Genomic DNA, 26,951 nt, shown 5'->3' with positions numbered 1-26,951 from the left:
CTCAATCAGGTCCCCCCTCAGCCTTCTTTGCTCCAAGGAAAACAACCCCAGCCTGTCCAGCCTCTCTTCATAGCTGAGGCGCTCCATCCCAGGTAACATCCTGGTGAATCTTCTCTGCACCCTCTCCAAAGCAATCACATCCTTCCTATAGTGAGGCGACCAGAACTGCACACAGTACTCCAGCTGTGGCCTCACCAGCGTTTTGTACAGTTCCATCATAACCTCCCTGCTCTTATATTCTATGCCTCGGCTAATGAAGGCAAGTATCCCATATGCCTTTTTAACCACCTTATCTACCTGTTCCGCTGCCTTCAGGGATCTATGTACATGTACACCAAGGTCCCTCTGACCCTCTGTACTTCCTAGGGTCCTACCACTCATTGTGTATTCCCTTGCCTTATTTGTCCGTCCAAAATGCATCACCTCGCACTTTTCAGGGTTAAATTCCATTTGCCACTTTTCCGCCCATCTGACCAACCCGTTTATATCGTCCTGTAGCCTGAGGCTTTCCTCCTCACAATTTACCACCCCACCAATTTTTGTGTCATCTGCGAACTTACTGATCATACCTTTTACATTCTCATCCAAATCATTTATGTAGATCACAAACAACAAGGGACCCAGCACCGATCCCTGAGGTACCCCACTGGACACAGGCTTCCAGTCACAAAAGCAACCTTCGACCATCACCCTCTGCCTCCTGCCACTCAGCCAGTTTAGGATCCAACGCGCCAAGGCACCCTGGATCCCATGGGCTCTTACCTTCTTGACCAGTCTCCTATGCGGGACTTTGTCAAAAGCTTTACTGAAGTCCATGTAAACCACATCCACAGCATTTCCCTCATCCACCCCCCTAGTCACCCCCTCGAAAAATTCAATCAGATTTGTCAGACATGATTTACCCTTGACAAAGCCATGCTGACTATCCCCGATTAATCCTTGCCTCTCCAAGTGGAGACTAATTTTGTCCCTCAGAATTTTTTCCAATAATTTCCCTACCACAGATGTTAGGCTCACTGGCCTGTAATTCCCTGGTTTATCCCTGCTACCCTTCTTGAATAATGGTACTACGTTAGCTGTTCTCCAGTCCTCTGGTACATCCCCTGTGGCCAGAGAGGTTCTGAAAATTTGTGTCAGAGCCCCTGCAATCTCCTCCTTTGCCTCCCACAGCAGCCTGGGATACATCTCGTCTGGGCCTGGGGATTTATCCACTTTTTGGCCTGCTAAAACCGCTAGCACCTCCTCCCTCTCGATGCTAATATGTTCAAGTATGTCACAGCCCCCTTGCCCGATTTCTATGTCTGCATCGTCTTTCTCCATAGTGAACACAGATGCAAAAAATTCATTTAAAACCCCGCCTACATCATCTGGCTCTACACACAGATTGCCACTTTGGTCCCTAATGGGCCCTACCCTTTCCCTGGTTATCCTCTTGCCCTTAATATACTTATAAAACATCTTAGGATTTTCCTTTATTTTGCTCGCCAGTGTTATTTCATGGCCCCTCCTCGCCCTCCTAATTTCTTTTTTAAGTATGCCCCTGCATTTTTTATACTCCTCTAGGGCTTCTTCCGTCTTTAGTCTTTTGTAACTGCCAAAAGCCCCCCTTTTATTTCTAATGCATTTTTGTATATCCCTTGTCCCTTGTTCTATTGCCTTTAGTATGTAACTGGAGTACCAGTACACTGACAATCTTATCACCTTCATCAAACATGTGATTGGAAACACTTGAGTTTTAGAAATTGGGTTGTGCCTGAATTGGAGCACGGTCAGAGTACAGTACACGCGCCTAATAAGGACGGTTTCAGCACTGCAGCAAGTTAGTCTGCCAGCCTCATTTGTTTATTACTGGCGAGCTGCGGGCACTTGTCGTGGCCACAGGGGCAGCTCACCGGTCGTGAAGGGGCAGCAAGATGAGTCCGCGGTAGAGGCAATCGGGAATGGGGTGAGTGGTGGCCGACAGCGGACCTTTCAAGATCTGGTAATCCTGAACGCACTAGGCCTGACGTGTTTCCACTATTTGGCCACGGGAGATTGGCCCCTAAGTTGGACCTCTGAGCACCCATGCTTCCACTCGTGATGTCCAATTTCAACCCCTCTGTATATTGGTGAAACTGTTAAAAGCCTCTCTTAATTCCAGTATGTGTGTTCCTAGTTAGACATTTCAGACAGATATACATTTAAGCTGCTACTGGGAAACTTTTTCTAGCTGCTGTGTAATGTCTAGTTCAGGAGAGGTCACTTGCTGCTGTACATCTCAGAAAAAGCTTTTCCAGCTTCCAGTCTCATTCTCCAGCTTCTCTTGTCATTAGAGCCTTTCTACCTCTCCCTCAGGCCCTTAGAGACAAAAGGGCCAGGGTATTCCGTTTCTGTGGCAACCCAAGGCTGTAGCACTTATTGCTGTAGCACTTATTGTAATAAAGTTCAATTCCTCCATAGAGTTTGTTGAAAGTTACTTGAGGTCACAACATCTGATTGGTGAAGCCCAACATGTCTCTCTCTCTACTTAAACCCATCCTGCTGAAACAGCATTAGTGATCAAATTAGAGGCAAACTATAAGAGCTTTGCAATATGGATCATTTTAACTGAAACATTGGCCCTGATTTTAACTCTCCCCACCTGATGGAAACCAGGGATTTAAATGAGGGCAGTCACTTACCACCTATTATCCTGCTGCCTTTCCACCGTGTCCCAATCTTAACCTGCTCCTTTGAGCAGGTGAGCGGGATAACCGCAGAAAGGAAGCAATGTCCATCTTTAAATAAGCAGATTGCTTCCTGATGATGTCATCGGGACCCATCGACAATATTGGCCCTGAATTTGCGGTCGGATGTGTACCTCTGGAGTAGGCCTCCAACCCGCGAAACATCTACGAACTTAACTTCTGGCTCCAAAGCTATGGAGAGTTCGGGTCCTGGGCCTCCAGCCGTATGCTTGCGTAAAGGCCCACGGATCCCAGGGATGCAGGCGGTTTGGAAGCGTCCCTGGGATTTCGTGGGCCAGGCCCTCCGATGAGAAAAGAGGATTCCACTTCCGAACGGAATCCTCTATAAATCCTACTGGGATCCCCAAATAATTAAACAAATTGGACAACTGTAATAAATATAAATGTTCTGATTTTTAAATTTAATTAAAAGTCCCTTCATTACAGCAAATACAATAACATTTTTATTTTTTGAAAAATAATTTTAAACATTATAATCCGGGCCAATATTTGCATAAACTAATTTTAAGTGTGCATCATTTTTTATTTTTTAATTTTTTATTTAAGATTTATAATAACCCTTACACTGGTGAAAGCAGGCCCTATGCCTGCTTTTACCAGCAATAAGAGTTTCATGGGCAATTGCTGGGCAAATAGCCCAACTCTGCCCCAGCAAAAGCGATTTACTAGTCGATTCGGTAGATCTCTCAAGGCGTACCTTGACAGATCGTAAGTTCCAGGTTTTCGCGCATGCGCAGCACATGCAAAAACCCGGAGCTTTTGGGGCCTTTCAGAAGGCTTACGATTGCGTATGCTATGCCGTCACAGAGACTGTAAATTCTGGCCCATTATTCGGAACCCTGCCAGGAGCCAGATTGTGAGCCAGGATGAGCAGGAGTGCTCTTTTCGGCCCCAGAAGACTTGGGACTTCCTTGCCCCGGACTCCTAACTACCCTCCCCACCCCCCCCCCCCAACCCATACCCCTCGGCCCTGCCATCAACTGAAACCGAGGACCCATGGGAACGGCCCCTGGCTGAGGCCACCTGCCACCAAATTCCCACTCACACCCACTGGCAAGGCAGTGGATCTGACCGGGTTTGGGCGAGACTCTGGGAACATTTATTCAAACAATCAGATCGGCTGGGCCCCAAAGTCCCCGGGTTCTCTATCTGCTTTGGGCCTTGCTCACACCGTACTCACCCTCCATTTAAAATTAGGGCCTATATAACATACTACACTACACAATGGCTCTGTTTGTTAAATAATATGGAAAAAGTAGCGGTGCATCACAAAGTGTTCAGATATTTTTCCTTGGCGATAAAGAAGCTGTGGTTTTACATAAACCTCCAGAGCAGTAATGCGTCATTGTGGCAGTAAAGTTGTATATATGTTAAATTACTCCTTCCCCTCCTACAGAGTACAGAAATGTTCAAAGATGAATCAGATGAACTCACACAGTTTGTCCCAAGTGTTTTCATCCTACTTATTCCAAACAGAAGGTCAAACTAAACAAGAAGTGAATGTGACGGAGGATCTTATCAAGTTGTATGTTCAACTTTTTGGTGTAAGTACATATTTTTGGTCATAAAATGATAGTAATTTCTACATTGGTGTAACTTAATACTGTATTGCTGTAAATCAGTGCACTTAATAATTTCTGTAGTTTGTCTAGAAATAAGAAATCCAGTTATTTACAAAAGATTATATCTAATACATTTCACGTGTTACTGCAGAACAATAAACAAGGAATGTTTTGCATGCTTTGCTATCCAGATCTAGTCTTAAGACCTCATCTGACCATTAAAGTGTATTTTTAGAAGTTCTAATTTTTTAATGGAATTGATGTCACCAAAGTAGTTAATCTGTCATATGTAGTCAAATAACCTTGCAGAATTGTATAAAAAAAGAAAATATGAAGGACATAATAACTAATAGATAAGAATAGACAACTGGTTTACATTTTCTTGAGAGAAATTTCATTCCTTTGAAACTGGGAGTCTGAATATTAGAGATAGGCTAGACTGGCTAAATTTCTATTTTACCATTTTTTTCTAAACTGGACTGAGTTTTATAAGTGCTGTTGAATGTTTGAAACAACAACTCACATTTATATAGCACCTTTTAAAGTAGAAAGACGTCCCAAGGCACTTCACAGAGGCGTAATCAAAAAAATGAATGCTGAGCCAAAGAAGGAGATATTGCCCCATAAATTCCGTTCCCTATGGGTATGTACACGCTGTGTACTCACCCGTAGGGCCAACGGAAGTGCCGGTTTTACGCATGCACTGTGCAGATGCTGCAAACCGGAACTTCCATTCTTCAAAGAAAGGGCTTCACAGGTCAAATGCCTGTGCTGGATAGGCAGCGCGTACGGCTGCAACTTCAATTTTTTTAGCAGTTGCTTCAGTCCAGGTAAGTCTGAAACAGCTGTGCCTGGAAAAGCAGGTGCAAGGTTTGCTTTTAACAAGGTAAGAGGTGAAGAAAGTAAAAGAAAAAAAAATGTCCACTGATTTATCATTTTAAAATACTTTAAAGAAAGGTAAGTTTATTTTTTAGCCCCATTAAAAACTTTAATTATTTTTTTCAAAAATTTAAATTTTTGTTTAAAATAGTTAATTTATGTAATTTATAGTCATTTTAAAAATGTGATTTTTTAAAAAATGTATTTGAAGTTTTACTTATGTTTTGGGGCGGATCTCTATTCATAGATTTGACAGGTCTTCCTGTCAAATCTATGAATAGAGATTACCTGCTCTGATTGGCTCCCCATGGCCCACGTGATCCCAGGGACGCTGCGAACTACCTGCGCCCCTGGGATACGCGTGCCCTGCACACCGGCAGTTTGAAGAGGCACAGCAATGGAATTCTGTGTGTCCCGGGAGCCCTCCGGTCCAGGCGCAGATTTTTCCGGATCGCAGCCCTCCGCCCGCGCGAGGGTTGCGAACGGAATTTCTGGGCTGTTAACTGAGGTGACCAAGAGCTTGGTCAAAGAAGTGGGTTTTATGAAGGCTCTTAAAGGAAGAGAGGCAGAAGGGTTTAAGGAAGGTGTAGAGATTCACGTATCTCTGGTAAACAGGATCGAGTGCAAACCAATATGGTGGGTATACTGTGTTTAATCAGAGTTTAAGATGGAATATAACATGCTAGTTATACAGCAAAAACATACGACCGTGACAAGCAGCTGGTACCGGCCCCAATCGGACAGACAGCTGGCGTGCGTAAACAGTTCTCTGGCCTGCGGCCTCTCTTCCTATCGTCCAGATCCTCCAAGTTGGTGAGCATGGGATCACTCTCGAAAGAGCGCTCGACCAGCCCAACTTTTGTTTAGCTCTTCTCTCCACCGTCTGTGTGGGCAAGCCCTCAGGGTGTTATTTTTATTCTCTTTTTAGGGGTGGGCCTGAGGCCAAATTCTTGACAAGACCATTTAACCTATAGAGGATCCCCATAAAACTCAGTACCCAATGGGGCATCGAGTTCTTTGTCTCAATTCTTGGATGAAAGCCCTCCCTCAAAGTGGTCTCATGTCCTTTGACATTTTTACATTTTGAAGGTTCCTTCATTGGAATTGGTCCTATCTCTCTTTGTCCCCATCCTCCCTGGCACAATTGGTACTAGGCCTGGCCTTGTACCCTTTCAATCATGAGGCACAAGCCAGAGCTGTCCCACTTCAGCCGGTCATTATCTCACTTTCATCTAGCAAACTGCAAAATCCTGAGATGGATACCTTAACGCCCCTAAATTCCTTTTATTCTAAGGGGGGAATTTTACCAGCCTTGGGGAGGCGGGTATGGAGGTGGGACTGCCGGGAAAATGGCAGAAACTGGGAGCGGGTACCGAACCTGCTCCCAACCCACCTCCGTGCCATCTTCCCGGGTGGCGGGTCCTCGACTTGCGCAGTGACCCATCTCCTTGAGGCGGGAAGGGGATTACAGCCAATTAACTGCCAGTTAACAGGCAGTTAAGAGGATTATCCCCATTTTACCCACACAACTGCGGGCTTCCCGACAGCTGCGAACCTCGCCAGGGTCAGCGAGGCGAGCAGTGGGTCTGCGGGGGTGAGAGGGATCGAAAAGTCCGCTGTGGAGGTGAGTTATGGGTGCAAGTGTGGAGAGGTAAGTATGAGAGGTGAGTGCAAAGTGTTAGAAAAAGTTTACTTAGCTTTGCTTCTTCCTGCAGGCTTCAACCCTTGGGGATCAGAGGTGCCTCATCTCAACGGCAGAGATGACAGAATGGCTGCTTCATTCTCCGATGCAGCAGCCATCTGATTTCTGCTCAGAAAAGAGGTTTTGATGAGTCTTCAGTACAAGGACTCACTTTAGAATAGAGATTGTCAGTGTTTGACAGCTTCTCAAAGCTGTCAAACGCCGACAATTCATCTGTCACCGGCTTTCCCTTAATTGGCCGGCTAAGCCTGCAAGGTCAATCAAGGGAAAATAACGTGGGTTGGCCGGACGTCATTGGGACTGAAACCAGACAACCAGCAGTCCCGTACCCAACGCGTCCCCATTGACAAAATTCAGCCCTAATTAGCTTTTAATTATCTTCATAAGTAGTTTTTTTTAAACTAACTCCAAATTCTATCTTAGCATTATAATATAGTTATAAGTAATAATGGAATAAACATAGATTGGGTCTTCATTGGCCAAATTGAAGATACATTAACAAAGTCAAAACCCTAACTTACAGACAGCTAGCTTGGCAGGGCAAGGCCATGCTATGCCTCATCTAATCTAATGAACTAAAGATATTTTGTCTCAAAGTCTAATACAAGCCTCCAGAAAAATGAAACTTATGCAGTCCCAGTAAAACATAACTTAGAGACATTAACCTCTTACTTGCCTCAAGCAGAAACATAGTGGGCTAGATTTTCAGTATAGACAGTTTTGGGGCGCTAACCTTAGCGCCCGCCCGAAGTTAGCGCCCGCCCCAAAGTAGCGCCCCGTTGCCGGAAATTCAGTGGCTTCGCCCTAAGAGGTTGCTGGAGCGCTAAAAGAGGCGTTCCACTACTATCTTTAGGCGCTAAGCCGGCGGTGCAGAGCGCAACGCCCGAGCTCGGGCGCAGCGCACGGCAGACACTCTGGTGCCAGTGAGCTCTTAAAGGGGAAGGGTGCATGTGTTCTTTTCAAAAGCAGAGTCTGGGGGGAAAAGACGAGGAGGAGGAGGAGGAGGTGGAGGTGGAGGAGGAGGAGGAGGAGGAGGTGGTGGTGGTGGTGAAACATAAATACACCGTTCACAACAACACACTGGATCCTTCCACACAACACATGCAGACTGCCGTTTATAGTGCAGGAGGAGTGCCCTTTAATTTGCGCTCCCCAGGGTGTGTTGCGTTCCATTTTACAAACGCTCTGGACGCCAGCCGCACAATGGGGCGGTCCGACTGAAGTTTGGATTCGGGGCGGCCAAAGGGCGTTACACGAGGATGTGACATCATTTTCTGCGCGCGCATCCGGGCGGCCGCTAAACTTTGCGCCGGCGCTAACGGGCAACTTAATTTGGGGCGGGGCGCAAACTGCGCTGCGCCCGGGCGCTACACGCATAGCACCCGAAAATCACTTCTCTTAAGGCGCTAACTGCTGGCGCAAGCAACTGAAAATCTAGCCCAGTATTTTTAAACACAGTGGGCTAGATTTTCAGTTGCTTGCGCCAGCAGTTAGCGCCTTAAGAGAAGTGATTTTCGGGCGCTATGCGTGTAGCGCCCGGGCGCAGCGCAGTTTGCGCCCCGCCCCAAATTAAGTTGCCCGTTAGCGCCGGCGCAAAGTTTAGCGGCCGCCTGGATGCGCGCGCAGAAAATGACGTCACATCCTCGTGCAACGCCCTTTGGCCGCCCCGAATCCAAACTTCAGTCGGACCGCCCCATTGTGCGGCTGGCGTCCAGAGCGTTTGTAAAATGGAACGCAACACACCCTGGGGAGCGCAAATTAAAGGGCACTCCTCCTGCACTATAAAAGGCAGTCTGCATGTGTTGTGTGGAAGGATCCAGTGTGTTGTTGCGAACGGTGTATTTATGTTTCCGGCCACCACCACCACCTCCTCCTCCTCCTCCTCCTCCTCCTCCTCCTGTTTTCCCCCCCAGACTCTGCCTTTGAAAAAAACACATGCACCCTTCCCCTTTAAGAGCTCACTGGCACCAGAGTGTCTGCCGTGCGCTGCGCCCGAGCTCGGGTGTTGCGCTCTGCACCGCCGGCTTAGCGCCTAAAGATAGTAGTGGAACGCCTCTTTTAGCGCTCCACCAACCTCTTAGGGCGAAGCCACTGAATTTCCGGCAACGGGGCGCTACTTTGGGGCGGGCGCTAACTTCGGGCGGGCGCTAAGGTTAGCGCCCCAAAACTGTCTATACTGAAAATCTAGCCCACTATTTTTTGCGTAGCCATATACATTTTTAGGCACCCCTAATTTCTAACAAAGGAATCCCAATGCGTGAGGCCTAGGTCGCCAATGGTGGGGCGAGTACATAAATGTTAAATATTTGATTCTGGAAGTAAAGGAAAATATTATTTGGTAGTACTTTTTGTCCTAATTTGGATGATTAGCACTAATCCTGTAATATTTTATTTGAGGTAATTGTGTTTTATCATGAACGAGTAGTCATGTCCATTTTGAAACCATGAACTAAAATCACCAATTCTAAACTGTGCCAAGGTCTGAGTCATTCAGTTAAGCATGATAGTTTCATACATGTATGATGTGTGTCATTTTGTGATCCTAGTAGAAATCATTTGGACAAGTGAATATTTTTCTGCTTCAAATATTTATCCAATTTTCCCTTAAAAGATGCAGTGGTCTCTGCTTCAGCCCTTCCCTATGGCATAGCATTCCATGCTCCAACAACCCTCTGTGTAAAAGAAATTGCTCCAAACAGCTTTTGAACCCGCTCAGTGAAAACATTTTTTATTATTCATTCATGGGATGTGGACATCGCCGGCAAGTCCAACATTTATTGCCCAGCCCTAATTGCCTTCGAGAAGGTGGTAGTGAGCCGCCTTCTTGAATACAACTGAGTTGCCAGGCTACTTCAGAGGGCAGTTAAGAGTCAACCACATTGTTGTGGGTCTGGAGTCACATATAGGCCAGACCGGCTAAAGCCACAGATTTCTTTCCCTGAAGGTCATTAGTGAACCTGATGGGTTTTTACGATAATCTGGTAGTTTCATGGTCACCATTTCTGATACTAGCTTTTTATTCCAGATTTATTTTAATTGAATTTAAATTCCCCAGCTGCCGTAGTGGGATTTGACTCGTGTCTCCAGATCATTAGTCCAGGCCTCTGGATTACTTGTCCAGTAACACAAATTGAATTGAATGCAAAAGTGAGGAAGTGATGCTTCAGTTGTACAGAGCCTTGGTCAGACCGCATCAGGAGTACCACGTTCAATTTTGGGCATCGAACCTCAGGAAAGATATATTGGCCTTGGAAAGGGTACAGTGCAGATTCACCAGAATTAAACCAGCGCGTAAAGGGTTAAATTATGAGGACGGGTTGCATAAACTTGGCTTTTTGTTAGGTAATGATTTCAAGGGATATGGAACAAACGCAGATAAATGGAGTTGAGGTACCGATCGGCCATGATCTAATTGAATGGCAGAACACTTGTTCCAATGTTTCAATGAAAGCAGAGAGTATAGGAATTTGCGCTCCATTGGAGAGGACTAAGAGTCAAAAGGGGAGGGAGTAGGCAACTAAATGGATTGCCGCAATTTTGGATGCAAAGAAATCATGAGCTCGTACAGTTAGAGTGGATTTTTTCGAGGAGTCAGCGGGCACGATTGGTGGCGGGTCAGGTGGGAAAATGTTTTTTTTTGGACAGCGGGTCGGGACCCCGCTGTCAAATGACCACCACGTGCCTTTCCCAGATGTCGGGTCTGTCAGCGCTTAACAGACCCTACACGCAGAAGCGGGGGAGGCAATTCAGGTCATTATGACCTTGTTTACAGCCCATTAAGAAGTATTTTGAGCTCACCATACCATTTTACGAGGTTGCCCACGGGGTCCATGCTGCTCGGGGATCACGTCAGGTAAGCAGGTCAGGAATTGTATGACCATGGAATCATCTCATTACTTGACAGCAGCAAATGTGATATAAAATCTTCCATCTCATACCGGTTCACTTTCCAAGCTCAGATTGAGCTTTATGCAGGTTGCAAGTGTTTGGAGTAAACTCTCCATCCAGTGTCACCTCATTAGAACAACCTCTCTCACCACTGACAGATTGCTTCTGTCATCTCAAGTTCACCTACCATCTATTACATCAGCATCGGCGCCCTTGAAATTATCTCATTTTGGTCCTTAGAAACCCACCACGATCAGCCCCAACACCAGAAACACCAGGCACACCAGCAGCATCAACAACAACATCAACCTTCTCCACAATCAACTGATGTTGCACAGGACAGAGGGCATCAGCACCCGACCACATTGCTGCTCGGGAGGCCAGGGATACCCTCACCATGGCCAGATTTACTTCACTTGACGCTTTACACCCTGGCTGCCACATGATGTGCCAGGTTGGCACCACCCCACACCAACAACATAAAGCATCCCTACAATGCCCAAGCCATTCCATTCACACTCATCACCATTGCGGGAGGTACCGTTATGTCTCACCATTTACTGCAACTCACTAAGCCACTTCCAAAGGTGCACACAAATCTGTCCAAGAACGCAAAGTGTTGAAAATAAAGATTTAAATGTTTGACAGCACATTAACAGAAACTTCACATGAACATTGGCTAAAACACACAAGTGTTGTATGTAGTTAGTTGATATGATTGGACTAGGATGAGGGTGAGTATGAGGGGTGGCTAGTGAGATGAGGAAGTGATAATGTAGATAGGGAGGGATGGGTGGAGGTGCAAGGTAAGTTTGTGTGAGTAAGGATGTGCAGGAGTAGGGTAGGGAAGGCAGAGTGATGGGGATGTGATGAGGCACAGCAGGATGAGGTTGAGTGTGACTTTGCAGTAACATTTCTTGATCTACTGAGACCATTGAAATGTTTGTGCCACTGCTCTTCTTTACGACATCCCTGCTTGTGTCCTCCTGTGCAATGTGCAACCAGGCTGCGTTGGTCTCCTGGGGAGGTCTCTTCTGCCCATTGGGAGGGAAGAGAACCTCCCTGCGTGCTGTGGCTCCCTCCATAAGCATATGGAAGGAGTCATGGGAGAGCCTGGGTGCAGCCCTGCACCTCTGTGCAGTGTTTGCAGCACCTCAGTGCTGTAGAACACTGACAGCACAAATGTCAAAATTTATTTGTTCATGGTCCCTTTAAGGAAAACGGCTGATGATGCATCATCGAATGACGTCATCAGACTGATTTCTTTAATTGGCCGGCAAGCACGCTGGGCGGGCTTAACAAGTCCAATCGGGGGAAAATCATTTTTGACAGCGATCTGGAGCCGGCAGCGAGGCCGGGACCCGCGACTGACATCACCCGCCACAGACCCGCCGAGGTTGGTAAAATCCAGCCCTTTGTGTCTGAAGTGAGGGCTGAAAGTGTAGGGTAGGGAGGTTGGAGGAGATGGTTTGTGATGGAGTTATCCCCACTCTCTAGAATAATTTTGGAGTCCAAAGAAGATTAGTTCTTAGAAAGAGAGGAAAGATAGAGATTGAGTGGTAGGGAGCGATTTTGTCAATGGGGCTGCGTTGGAGGCAGAACTGCTGCTTGTCGGGTTTTAGTTCTGCCTCCATCGACTTGTGGCACAACCACGCTATTTTCCCTTGATTGACCTTGTTAAGCCCACCCAGCGGGCTTAGCAGGCCAATTAAGGAGAAGCCGGTTACCGAGAACGTCAGCGCATGACGTTTCATCTGACGAAAATTTTTGACAGATGAATTGTCATCGTTTGACAGCTCTGTGAAGCTGTCAAACACGGACATTCTCTGTTGTTTGATGAGTTCTTGTATTCAAGACTCATCAAACCTCTTTTGTGAGCAGAAATTAGATGGTTGTTGCATTGGAGAACACAGCAGCCATTCCTGTCATCTCTGCCGGTGAGATGCGAGACTCTCTGCATCCCCAACGATTGAAGCCTGCAGGAAGAAACAAAGGGAAGTAAACATTTGCTATCACTTTACACTCACCTCACATACTCACCTCTCCACACTTGCACCATCACTTAACTCCACAGCGCACTTTTGGACCCCGCAGACCCATTGCTCGCCTCGGTGACCCTGGCGGGGTTTCCCAATATCGGGAAGCCTGCGCCTCTGGTGGAAAAATGAGGTTAATCCTCTTAACTGTCTGTTAACTACCTGTTGGATAACCACCTCTGGGAGATGGCACGGAGGTGGGATGGGTACCCACCCCCAGATTCTGCCAATTTACGGCAGTCCCACCTCCAAACCCGCCTCCCCAGGGCTGGCAAGATCTCACAGTAGCATTAGAATTTTCAGTTGTATGAAAGAAAGGCAAACAATGAAGGAAACTTTGAAGACCAAACTAAATCATTACGGCACACAAATAGAAAGCATACACTTGGATCTTTAATCAACTGAATAAAGAAGTTGGGGAGACAGAACAATGTATATCAAAGGTATGTGTGTGTGTATATGTATGTATATTATTTATATATATATTGTACACGTGCAGATATTTTATGTGTGCGGATAGGTGTGCATGTGCGTGTACATATATATATATACTAGTTGGAGTGCCCGGCGGTGCCGAGGTTTTTTTGAGGGCATGTTGTTATGAAAAAAGTAGAAATAATTTTATATATATATAAAATGAGTTTGTCTGTCTGTCTGTCTGTGTGGAAGGAGAGAGAGAGAGGGATAAGAGAGAGAGAGGGAAAGAGAGAGGGGGAAGGAGGAGAGAGAGAAAGGGGGAAGGAGAGAGAGAGAGGGGGGAGGGAGAGAGAGAGGGGGAAGGAAGAGAGAGAGACTGGGGGGAGAAGAGAGAGACGGGAGAGAGAGAGACTGGGGGGGGGAGGGAGAGAGAGAGGAGAGAGGGAGACCGGGGGGAAAGGATATAGTATAAATGAGTTTGTCTGTCTGTCTGTGTGGGAAGGAGAGAGAGGGAAAGAGAGAGAGAGAGAGGGAAAGAGAGAGGGGGAAGGAGAGGGAGCGAGAGAGAGGGAAGGAGAGAGGAGAGAGAGGGAAGGAGAGACAGAGACAGAGAGGGAAGGAGAGAGAGAGAGAGGGAAGAGAGAGAGAGAGGGGAAGGAGAGAGAGAGGGAGAGGAGGAGAGAGAGGGAAGGAGAGGAGAGACAGAGGAAGGAGAGAGAGACAGAGGGAAGGAGAGAGAGAGATAGAGGAGGGAGAGGAGAGAGAGAGATAGAGAGGGAAGGAGAAGAGAGAGAGAGGGAAGGGAGAGAGGGAAGAAGAGAGAAAGAGAGAGAGGGAAGGAGAGAGAGAGGAAGAGGAGAGAGTAGAGGAGGAGAGGGAAGGGAGAGAGAGAGGAGAGAGGGAGAGGAATGAGAGAGTGAGGGGAAGGAGATAGAGAAGAGAGGAAGACACCCCGGGGAAGGGGATGGACTCAGCCGCCCGGCGGGAGAAGAAGGGAGGCCGCCATTTTGGTGAGGTCGGCGGGGAAGTTTGAATTGCGGCGGCTGAAGGAAGGAAGGAAGGAAGAAGGTGAGCTCTCCCTCCCTCTCCCACCCCTTCGACTCTATCCCTCCCTCACCCTCTCTCTCTCCCTCCCCCTCTCTCTCCCTGCTGCTCTCTCTCTCCCCTCTCTCTCTCTCTCTCCCCTCTCCTCCCCCCTCTCTCCTCTCCCTCCTCTCTCTCCCTCCCTCCCCTTCTCCTCTCCCTCTCCCCCTCTCTCTCTCTCCTCTCCCTCCCTCCTCCTCCCTCTCCCCCTCTCTCTCTCCCTCCCCCCTGTCTCTTCCTCCTTTCATCTCTCTCCCTCCCTCTCCTCTCCCTCCCTAGCGCCTCAGGCCCGGCCCGACTCACTTGAGCTTGAGCTCCCGCTCCCGACCGAGCCCCCGTGCGTGGCCTAGCACCTCAGGCCCGGCCCAATGGATCCCTGCCGCTCGGTGAAGTGGAGCCCCCGGTGCACGGCGTAGCGCCTCAGGCCCGGCCCGACTGCCGCTGCAGCCTGCCGCCGCTCACCGGAGCTCAGCCGCCGCTCACTGGAGCTCAGCTCCCACTGCGGCCCGCTCCCACTGCAGCCCGCCGCCGCTCACCCGAGCTCAGCTCCCGCTGTGGCCCGCCGCCCGCTGCTCCCCCGCTCGCTGTCTCTCGGGCCACGTGGTGTCTGTTTTTCCGCGTAGCCGGCCAGAGAAAAGAAAAATAAAAGAGATGAAGAGTCTATTTAAAGCAGCCTCTCCCCCGCTAAAAGGTGAGAGCCGGAGGGAGATTTTGTAGGTGAAGAGGATGCGGCCGCCATTTTGTGAGGCACTAACGGCAGTTTGAAAGATTAGGCCCCACCCACACACACCATGAAACACCCCCCCGTGATGCAGCATGCTCCCCCCGTAGGATTGGTCAACCTTCACGTCACTCAATGCTAATGAGCGGATTCCCCCGTATGATTGGCCAACCGCTAATGAGCGGATTTTTGAAAGTTTTTTGTATCCTGTCCGAACAATTTTTGTCTGACCAAAAGTAAATACACCTATGAGACTCCCCTAATCATAAGCTTTCTTTTGATATAACATATGTGTAGGTACGCTCTATAACTTTTGAGTGATGACCCCGGACGGACAGACAGACAGACACCACGATCCTTTTATATATATAGATATATATTTTACATATATATATGTATATTATATATCTATACATATATATTATATGTTATATACATATATACATATTACATTATATATAAATCAAACACAAGAACTGGTGTAGGAGGACAAAGCTCTGGAAAAATAACACTGTTGGGGAAAAAGGTGACAAGCTGCATTTAATGCCGGATTTAGTCTTCTAGCAGGAATTTCTCCCTCAGTTTGCTCATTCTCCCAGCAGACTTGCCACTAAGTTCTTCTGGAAACCCTTGCAGATTCAATAGTCAGATAACTTCTTTTACACCCCAAATTAACTGCAAAAAATATTTTTTTAAATGATTTATTAAAACGTAAAGGACAGGTAACCTAGACAAGGGAGGACTATCATTTAATTTTCAGTTCTACTGGCTAGGTATAGGATAGCTGTCCTCCATCCATCTGTCTAAGTTATTCTTCATGGAATAAATGGATTGGTTAATTTTTTTTTTGATTGCCACCTACAGATAATTATCATTTCTTTGTACTTTTTAATAAATGTTTCTGTGCTTTGTTTGAAATAGGTTAATGAAGACCAGGTGAAACAGATGGAGATAGAAAATAGCTTCATAACAACATGGAAAGATACACAGGTATGGACATGTTGGTTTGCAATATTTACCTTTGATTTATGTTTTTATATATATATATAATTTCATCAAATCAAAAGTATTCTATTCAGTGAACAGTTAGTTTTCATACTTTAAGGCCTCGATTTTAACTGACCCGTGGAGTCGGGATTGTAGGTGTGCGGGGGGTTAAAGTCCCAAATTCAGGGGTCCCGACACCATCCCGCCCCCAACCCGCCTCCATGTAAGTTTCAAAGGAGGCGGGTACCCGCCCCGCACTGGGACACGCCTACCCGAGGTGGGAAGGGATTAGTGACAATTAACTGCCTGAAAGTTGCAATCCCGCCTCCTTCCCGACTTCTGAGTGAAAATCACCCCCTAAATATTTAAAGCCATACAGTTTATTTTATAGATTTTAGTAAGACTTCTTTAAAGGAGGTTTCTTCACATACTGGTCAGATGTGTACTATATGTACTGCTTTTATGAGCCACTGCATGGCAACACAACACTGTTTGGATGAATGGTCAGAATTGCATAGTTTTACAGAGTACTGGTGCTGATATGGTTAATGTTTTAGTGCTGTCCAGTGCAGTACTGAGGGAATGCTGCACTGTCGGAGGTGACGTCTTTCGGATGAGACGTAAAACTGAGGCCCCATCTGCGCTCTCAGGTGGACGTAACAGATCCCATGGCACTATTTCGAAGAAGAGCAGGGGAGTTATCCCCGGTGTCCTGGCCAATACTTATCCCTCAACCAACATAACAAAAACAGATTATCTGGTTATTATCACATTGCTGTTTGTGGGACCTTGCTGTGTGCAAATTGGCTGTCACATTTCCCACATTACAACAGTGACTACACTTCAAAAGTACTTCATTAACTGTAAAGCGCTTTGAGATGTCCGGTGGTCGTGAAAGACACTATATAAATGCAAGTCTTTCTGTTGTGATATTCTGGGGATGGTGCCTAATGCCATGTATGAATTGGTTTCTAGTTACCAGATTCAAAAAGAATTGCACCATTGCATCCTAGCACATTCACTAAGGGAGTGCATTTGCAAGCATTGCTACCAGACTGGATTTGGAACCTCTCTTTCTTACATTCAGTGCTAAGAACTCCTTTCCTCTCTCTCTCTTTCCACCTTTTGCAGCCCCTGTTGCCAGTTCTTGCTGTTCTGTTTTCCTAACCTTGTCTCTCGTGTTGAATACCATTTGTAGGAAACACTGCTGAAAGCAAGGCACACAGAATGTACTTTAGCTGGGCAGAGATTGGGTACTCTGCAACAAGTGACTCACATTATGTCCCCTCTATGCGTCTCCATAATCTCCAAAACTCAGTAAAGGAATCTGATGGAATACTCATCACTCAATACCATCCAGGATAGAGCTGTCCACATGATCGGTATGCCTGAACTGATATTTGACCCCCTCCACTACCAGCATACTGTGGCTGCAGTATGTACCATCCATAGGATGCACACAGCAGCTCACCAAGCTTACTTTGAGAGCACCTACCATCCACACTATCTCTACCACTGAGAAGAACAAGAGTGGCAATGTCATAGGAACACTAGCACCTCCAATTCCCTTTCAGGTTACAGGTCATCAAGACTTGGACATATACTGCTGTTTCTTCATCTTCACTAGGTCAAAATTCTAGAATTCTCGACCTAATGCCATTGTTGGAGCCCCATCACCACAAAGATAGCAATGGTTCCAAAAGACGGCCCACCACCACCTTTTCAAGACAACTAGGGATGGACAATAAATGCAGCCTTGCCAATGCTGCCCACATTCCAAGAACAAAAATAGTTAATAAATAATTTCAGCCATATTCATTGCTTCCATTTGCAATTAGCTGATTGCTTTGAGATGAAAGAGTTTACATTTAATTCATTTATATATGTTACAATTTTTAATCAGTCTAAAAAATGCACATTTTTAATAACTTAAAACAAAGAAATGACAGCTTCATCGCGAATTGTTAAATTTTAATTTATTGATTGGCTGCCAGTATCAAGAACACCAACAGCATAATATGGCCATAGTATGGAATTTTAATTCAATGTCATTTGCATAATGGACTGGTTTTGCACTGGGGAGGAGACAAAAACTCTTAGGCCCCGATTTTCGGCTTGTGTGGGAAATGGTCGGATTTCCCCGAATGTGGGGTTTCTGACACACATAAAAAAGTGTCAGCCAGCCCCACGCAATTTTCCCTCAATTGGCCAATTAATTCCCAGCATGTGGGAAGCCTTGCTAATTGTCTAAATCGAATCAGAAATCCCCACAGTATGATGTCATCATTCGTGGTGCTTTCAAGGTCCATGGCAAGCACTGCATCCTCTGAAGGCTTCCAAATGAACCATACAGGATGGCATAAGGAGCCTGCAGCAGCTGTGGCCAGTGCCAGACCCCGAGCTGCCTTCAAATTCGACGAGGCTTCACTGCAGGCATTATTGGATGGGGTTAGGGCCCACAGGGAGGTCCTCTTCCCTAGGCCAGGGAGGAAGAGGCCTCCCACTGAGACCAATGCTGCATGGGTGCAGGTGTCAGCAGATGCCAATTCGCTGGGAGTCACCAGAGGAACCTTGGCATTACATCTCTAACTCCTTCCTTTACTCCCCCACAGTACCATCCAGAGCCCCCGTCCTCACTGTGGAGGAGGAAGAGGCTGTGCAGCCAGACTCCTCAGAGGAAGCTCCAACCTCTGAGGGTGCAGCGTCAGCAGAAGTAAGCGCACCCAGCACCAGCGCAGACACTCACACCTCGGGGGGACCTTTGGGACATAGAGTAGTGTTGTCACCTGGTGTTTCACAGCTGACAAGTGAGCCTCAGCAGATTCTGGAGACAGGGACAGCAGTGGAGAGTCCTCGTCGGAGGGCGCAGGGCTCATCCAGCTCAGCTCATCTGCGCTGCATCTCGACCCTCTGCCTCTGGGTCCATCCGCAAGAGAAGAGGTGATGGATCTCCATGCACAGATGCAGGAGTCTCTGGCAGGTTTTGTCTCCAGGGTCGCTGCAAGTGTGGAGCGAATGGAGGAGTCCATAGCGACCATGAGCAGAGCCTTTGTGGAGTCATTGGTGCATGAACACAGCACCATGGAAAGGTTGGCAACCTCCATGGAGGAGATAACTCGCCAGCATACGGAAAACATGGTGAGTGCTCATAAGAGAATGACATCTCTTGAGGAGCGTTGGCCATCTGTTGAACAGAGAAACCAGATCTTCATGGAAGTCCTTCTGAGTAGGAATGCCAGTGCAGAAACGGGTCCCACTGGCCCCCTAAAGCGCAGCAAGGTGCTCTCAAGCCACTTCCAAGCGCTGGCCCCTTCTGGCTTGTGCAGCTTCAGGTGAGTGAGCAGCAGCCTGGTGCTCCTGGTAATCATCCTGCTGTTCCTGGTTCTGCTGCTGCCACCTCTGCTGTTGGAGATCCTCTAATGCCAGGAAGGGAAGGTGCCAAAGGCCTCCCATGCTTCTAGCAGATGCCTCAGTTGAGGAGGTCCTGAGTTAGGGTGGTGAGAGTGGCTTCCCAGGAGCTCACACTGAAGAAGTGTGTGAGGCTCCAACTTTCTGCAGCTGCTCCTAAGGCTTCAAATAGTTACCCCAAGCCTTGATCAACAAGGTCCTGCAGCCTGCAAATGCTGCCTCTTTAAATATCTTCAGCCCTCGGCGACCTGCTGCTGCAAGCAAGCAAGCCAGCTGTTTTCACACCAGCTCTCATTGGCGGGGTTCCCCGCAGACGGGTTTCAGGTGGGGAAAGCCCCAAAGTCGCAACGGCACGGGAAAATCCACTTCAACAAGCAGATAATTGCTTGTTAGTGCTCCGACGACCAGTCCCACCAGCGGCGGGCGGGACTGAAGCGGGGCACGTGAAAACGGCAGTCCGAAAGTCGGACGGGGCGGGGAATCAGGCGGGGGGGGTCCCGACCCGCCTTTTCCGCAATTTTCGGACCACGACCGCATGAAAAGCCGCCCGACAGCTGCCCGAAAATCGGGGCCTTACTTTTGGAAAACTTAGGGGGGGAAATTCATGGCCAACCCGAGAGTTGCTGGTGTCATCGGCAACTCGGGTTAACGGGAGCTGAAAATGAACGAAGCGCTGCCTGAGAAACATTTGCACTGGGTGTAGTGTATGTACCTTTAAGAGCCCCTGTGTACTGTAATACCGGTAGTGACCACTCGGGTATATAAGCCTGTATAGCGTCTTGTATCTTTTAGTTCACCTCCAGACTTTGTTCAGTAAACACCTGTTAAACCAACTCCTGCATTCCGTGTCTCCATTAACACACGGATACAACAGTGGCGACGAATTGGAAATGGACTTACCTGCAATTTGGCAGCACCTCAAGGAGATCGATTCCTCAGACGAAGGTCGAAGAAAAAAAACCAAAAAAAAACTGTGGTTTCACCAGCTAGCCGGGCTGGTGGCAGGTACTGCACTAATCCTTCCTGGGTGGCGGGCTGGGGCTCGATCGGGTGGCTCTGCAGCGGGGCCGAGTAGCGAGTCGGAAGGCGAAGGCAAACAGAGACGGAGGGTGCAGCACTCGGGAGACGGCCGGCGCTGCAAAGCAGGTCGGCGTTCAGACCAAGCAGAGGGAGGGAAAAGTCCCAGAGAGTCCGGCGGGAATGAGTCTCCAACTATTAAAAATATCTGTGTAAATAAAAACCGCGGAGAACAGCATTGTCAACAGCGGCAGTGGCGGGAAAGCACGGGAGGCGCCATTTTTTCTCGGCAGGGAAGAAAGGAAAGCGCGGGAGGCACCATTTTTGATTTTCAGGATGCCTAAGACTGGCAATATTATTGCTTTCGATAGTGATATAGAGGATTGGACCACATATGTGGAAAGAGTGGAGGTATATTGCACAGCGCATAAAGTAGAGGATGATAAAAAGGCATCGGTACTTCTAAATCTGATGGGCGCAAGGACATACGGGCTGTTATGAAACTTAATCACTCCAGCCAAACCGATGGACAAGAATTTTAAGGAGATTGTTGATACCCTACAGGAGCACTTAAACTCAACACCGCTGCTGATAGCGGAACGATTCAAATTCTTCAGCAGGAATCAGCACAAGAATGAAAGTAACGCTGATTGCCTCACCGAATTAAGAAAGCTGTCAAAGCACTGCCAATTCGGGGCAGGACTGGCAGATTCTCTACGAGACAAATTCGTCTGCAGTCTCCTAAGTGAAGGAACACAGTAAAGGCTACTTTCTGAGAAAGATTTGACACTGCACAAGGCTTTCAGTGTGGCTGTATCATACGAAGCAGCAGCAAGAGGAGCTGCAGAGATACAGCAAAAGCCACAGGACTTCAGCACCCATGAAATGACACGGGGTTTCGAGAGATGTTATCGCTGCGGCAGATCCACCCATGACCAGAGGGACTGCTGGTTCAAGGACAAAGCATGCAGGCAATGCGGAAAGATGGGACACATTGCACGTGTATGCCGATCTGGAAACAAAAAATCCACTGACAGAAAAAAAATCAATAAGGAAAAGTACAGAAAGGTACAAATGATGACGGACAGTAGCTCCGAAGACCAGAAGAGCGATAGCGACTCCAGAAACAAGAGACTAAGCTGTCTCAAATTACATAATGTAATTGCCAAAGAAGATTACCAGACCATTTGGGTTACCCTCACGATAGCGGGGTCCCCAGTTAAAATGGAGCTAGATACAGGATCAGCTCTGACCGTCATAAGTCGACGGGATTACGAGCGGCTATTTCCGCATATACCTTTGAAAGACACATCCATTATCTTGAAAACATATACGGGGCAGAAAGTATACCCCAGAGGGAAAATAAGGGTGCCTGTTGTATACAACGGCAAGGAAATACAGAAGTTGTATTTATACGTTCTGCAAGATGGTGGTCCACTGCTGTTGGGACGTGAATGGATCAGGAAGATACGTTTAGACTGGCACTCCATTCAGGCACTGACGGTGACCAGTAAGAAAAAAAATGATGATGACGTCATGCCTGAACGATTAAAAGACATCTTGGCCAACGCCAAAGAAGTGTTTCAACAGGAACTAGGAACCTTGAAAGGCGTCACCGCCTCAATAAAAGTAGAAGATGCGGCAATTCCCAAGTTTTTTAAGGCAAGGCCGGTGCCATACGCAATTCGTCCAGCAGTCGAGGCAGAGCTGGAGAATTTGGAAACGGCAGGCGTGTTATCCAAGGTAGATTGGAGCGAGTGGGCAACACCCATCGTCCCGGTCATGAAGAAAACATTGAATAATGATAAATCTGAAGAACAGAGAAAAATTCGCATCTGTGGGGACTTTAAGGTGACTGTAAACCCGGTCCTTCACATGGTACAGTATCCTCTTCCGACGATAGAAGATATTTTCGCCTCAGTATCCGGAGGGAAACGTTTCACCAAAATTGACTTGGCACAGGCATATCTGCAGATGGAGGTTGAGGCGGCCTCTAAAAAGTATCTCACGATAAACACACAAAAAGGCCTGTACCAGTATAATCGACTGGTTTTCGGAGTAGCATCAGCTCCAGCTATCTGGCAAAGAGCTATGTAGCAAGTCCTGCAAGGGATTCCGGGGACTCAATGCTACCTAGATGACATCCTTGTAACAGGAGAAAACGACAACGAGCACCTTGCCAATTTGGAGCAGGTGCTCACTAGGCTGAGAGAACGGGGCCTACGAGCAAATCGCCCCACGTGCGAATTTTTCCAGAAACAATTATCATATTGTGGCCATATAATTAACGAAGAAGGGTTGCATAAGTCACCTGAAAAAATTGAAGTGGTCATAAAAGCCCCAGCACCTGAAAATGTCTCACAATTAAGGTCGTTCCTGGGATTGATAAATTACTGTCATAAATTTTTACCAAACTTGTCAACTGTTCTGCACCCTCTTAACGCACTGCTACAAACGGGAGTAATTTGGAAATGGAGCGAAGACTGTAAACGTGCCTTCCATAAATGCAAAGGCTTGATCACGTCCAAGGAAGTGTTGGCTCATTACAACCCATCATTGCCAATCAGACTGGCGTGCGATGCATCCCCTTACGGCGTAGGAGCGGTATTATCGCATAGATTCCCTGATGGCTCGGAGCGGCCGATAGCTTTTGCGTCACGCTCATTGAGCTCAGCTGAGCGTAACTATGCCCAGATCGACAGGGAAGCACTCAGCCTGGTGTGGGGAGTGAAGAAATTCAACCATTACCTACACGGACAAAAATTTACCTTGTTGACTGACCATCAACCCCTCGTCTCCATATTCAACCCTAAAAAAGGCGTTCCCATTATGACAGCGCAAAGGCTACAGAGGTGGTCCCTTTTCCTAGGGGCACACTAATATGACATAGAATACAAAGGATCAAAACAGCATGGGAATGCTGATGGTTTATCGCGCCTACCGTTGCCAACGGTAGAAGAGGCACCTACAGTGGACCCAGTGGAGATGTTCCACTCAACCATAGTGGAATGTCTACCAGTAACAAATTCTACCATTGAAAAGGAAACGAGAAATGACCCGACTCTCTCACGAGTCTACGATTTAACAGTGAAGGGATGGCCAGCACATGGCGAACCACTGTTGCCAGCATTCTCGCAAAGAAGAGAACAGCTGTCAGTGTGCCGAGGAACCTTGATGTGTGGATCCAGAGTGGTGATTCCACCCAAACTCCAGGATAAAGTGCTAAAGGAGCTTCACGAGGGGCATCTGGGTGGAGTGAAAATGAAGAACCTAGCCAGAGCGTTTGTGTGGTGGCCAGGTATCGATGGAGACATCGAAGAAATGACCAAGAGCTGTCTAGGATGCCAGAAGGTCCAAAACGCCCCACCACAAGCCCCTCTACATCCATGGGAGTGGCCCTCATCTCCATGGCAAAGGGTACATATCGGCCCCGATTTTCTGGCCGCCGTCGGGCGGCTTTTCATGCAGCCGGGGGCCGAACATCAGCGAAAAAGCGGGTCGGTACCCCCCCCCCGCCCCGTCCGACTTTCGGGCCGCCGTTTCCCCACACCCCGCTTCAGTCCCGGCCGCCGCTGGCGGGACTGGTCGTCGGCACACTAATTATCAATAATTACCTCGTTGAGGTAGATTTTCCGGGGCCGTTGCGACTTTGGGGCTTTTCCCACATGAAACCCGCCTGCGGGGAACCCCGCTGATGAAACCTGGCGTGAAGCTTGCCGGTTTGCTCGCTGTCAGCTGCAGGTCAATGGAGAAGCTGCGATTTAAAGGGACAGCACTTGTATGTTGAACGACCTTGTTGTTGCAGGCTTGGGGCTACTTCTTCAAGGCTTAGGCACAGCTGTGGAAGGTTGGAGCCACACACACTTCTCCAATGTGATCTCCTGGGAAGCCCCTCTCGCCACCCTCACTCAGCGCTTCCTCAGCGGAGGCATCTACGAGAAGCATGGGACGCCTTTTTTTCCTTCCCTTCTTGCCATTAGAGGATCTCCAGCAGCAGAGGCGGCAGCAGCAGAACCAGGGACAGCATGCTGAGCACCAGGAGCACCAGGCTGCTGCTCACTCACCTGAAGCTGCACAGGCCAGAAGGGGCCAGCACTTGGAAGTGGCTTGAGAGCACCTTGCTGCGCTTTAGGGGGCCATGGGGACCCGTTTCTGCACTGGCATTCCTACTCAGAAGGACTTCCATGAAGATCTGGTTTCTCTGTTCAACTGATGGCCAATGCTCCTCAAGAGATGTCATTCTCTTATGAGCACTCACCATGTTTTCCGTACCCTGGCGAGTTATCTCCTCCATGGAGGTTGCCAACCTTTCCATGGTGATGCGTTCATGCGCCAATGACTCCACAAAGGCTCTGCTCATGGTCGATATGGACTCCTCCATTCACTCCACACTTGCAGCGACCCTGGAGACAAAACCTGCCAGAGACTCCTGCATCTGTGCATGGAGATCCATCACCTCTTCTCTTGCAGATGGACCCAGAGGCAGAGGGTCGACATGCTGCGCAGTTGAGCTGAGCTGGCAGAGTCTTGCACCCTCCGACGAGGACTCTCCACTGCTGTCCCTGTCTCCAGAATCTGCTGAGGCTCACTTGTGAGCTGGCAAACACCAGGTGACAACACTACTCTATGTCCCGAATGTCCCCCCGAGGTGTGAGTGTCTGCGCTGGTGCTGGGTGCGCTTACTTCTGTTGACACTGCGCCCTCAGAGGTTGGAGCTTCCTCTGAGGAGTCTGGCTGCACAGCCTCTTCCTCCTCCACAGTGAGGATGGGGGCTCTGGATGGTACTGTAGGGGAGTTAATGAAGGAGTTAGAGATGTAATGCCAAGGTTTTTCTGGTGACTCCCAGCGAGTTGGCATCTGCTGACACCTGCATCCATGCAGCATTGGTCTCAGTGGGAGGCCTCTTCCTCCCTGACCTAGGGAAGAGGACATCCCTCTGGGCCCTAACCCCATCCAATAATGCCTGCAGTGAAGCCGCGTCGAATTTGAAGGCAGCTCGGGGTCTGGCACTGGCCACAGCTGCTGCAGGCTCCTCTGCCATCCTGTATGGTTCATTTGGATGTCTTCAGAGGATGCAGTGCTTGCTGTGGACCTTGAAAGCACCACGAATAATGACATCATACTGTGGGGATTTCTGACTCGAATTGGACAATTAGCAAGGCTTCCCACATGCTGGGAATTAATTGGCCAATTGAGGGAAAATTGCGTGGAGCTGGCTGACACTTTTTTATGTGTGTCAGAAACCCCACATTCGGGGAAATCCGACCATTCCCCACACAAGCCGAAAATCATGGCCGTCGACTTTGCTGGTCCATTTATGGACTCAATGTTCTTAATCGCGGTTGATGCACACTCCAAGTGGCCGGAGGTAATAAAGATGTCCTCCACCACCACGGGAAAAACCATCACAGTATTAAGGACCATATTTGCCAGGAATGAGCTGCCTGGACAGACCTGTTCTGATAATGGACCGCAATTTGTGTCCGAAGAATTCAGGAAGTTCTTAAAAAACAATGGGGTTAAGCACTACACGTCCGCCCCATACCATCCCGCCACCAATGGATTAGCTGAAAGGTTTGTCCAGACCTTCAAGAAGGCCATAAAGGCCATGGGTAATGAAGACATAAATCTACAACATAAGGTAGATAACTTCTTGTTTGCGTACAGGAATGCAACACATGTAGTTACAAACCAAACTCCCGCCATGATGTTTTTCAATAGAAGCCTAAGATGCCGGCTGGATTTGATCAAGCCAAACATCAGAAGGGACGTAGAGAACCGGCAATTTCAAGGCATGAATGAAAGGCCAGCTAGAACCTTCCAGATAGGTCAACAAGTTTTGGCCCGGGACTACCGTACCGAGAAATGGCAGCCTGGAACTATTTGCACACGACTAGGACCGCTGATGTATACCGTGGACATTGGAGAAAACATAATAAGGCGCCATGCTGACCAGATCATAGAGTCATCCGAAAAGGGACAACCTGCACCACAACTCTATACGCCTAATGATGAAGCAGAGATACCCATAGTATCTACCTCTGATCCGGTGATACTGGAACCAGATGAACCCGACACTGGCATTCAAGCCGAATCGACCTTGCCAAAAGAACCTACTACACCACCGAGGCATTATCCGGACCGAGTCAGGAAGCCTCCAGAGAGACTGACTTATAATTGATTAACTGCAGCAAATGTGTAGATTATTGTTCTTGTAAACATGTTAATTAATGATTACTTAAAATGTTATGTACTAATTATCTAAAAGGGGAGGAATTGTAGTGTATGTACCTTTAAGAGCCCCTGTGTACTGTATTACCGGTAGTGACCACTCGGGTATATAAGCCTGTATAGCGTCTTGTATCTTTTAGTTCACCTCCAGACTTTGTTCAGTAAACACCTGTTAAACCAACTCCTGCATTCCAGGTCTCCATTAACACACGGATGCAACACTGGGGAGGCTAAATATTTATAGCCCAGCACTAACTTACTGTGTAACTTCCTTCTGGTGGTGTTAGTGCAGGC

At 47.9% G+C, this 26,951-nt stretch overlaps 1 protein-coding gene across 6 annotated transcripts in view; it reads left to right on the top strand.

Annotated features, from left to right (window-relative positions):
• The window catches only part of arap2 (ArfGAP with RhoGAP domain, ankyrin repeat and PH domain 2), a 710,987-nt gene that overhangs the window by 586,271 nt on the left and 97,765 nt on the right, over window positions 1-26,951 (top strand). For all 6 annotated transcript variants that reach the window (XM_085968379.1, XM_085968416.1, XM_085968406.1 and 3 more), the window contains 2 exons: window positions 4,123-4,270; window positions 15,936-16,004. In XM_085968379.1, coding sequence (XP_085824505.1) covers window positions 4,123-4,270; window positions 15,936-16,004 — 217 coding nt within the window. The remainder of the gene's footprint in view (window positions 1-4,122; window positions 4,271-15,935; window positions 16,005-26,951) is intronic.

Source organism: Somniosus microcephalus, chromosome 2 (assembly GCF_052327205.1).
Source record: "Somniosus microcephalus isolate GS21.2 chromosome 2, FLI_Smic_1.0, whole genome shotgun sequence".
NCBI lineage: Eukaryota > Metazoa > Chordata > Chondrichthyes > Squaliformes > Somniosidae > Somniosus > Somniosus microcephalus.
This window is presented reverse-complemented; position numbering and strand designations above follow the sequence as displayed.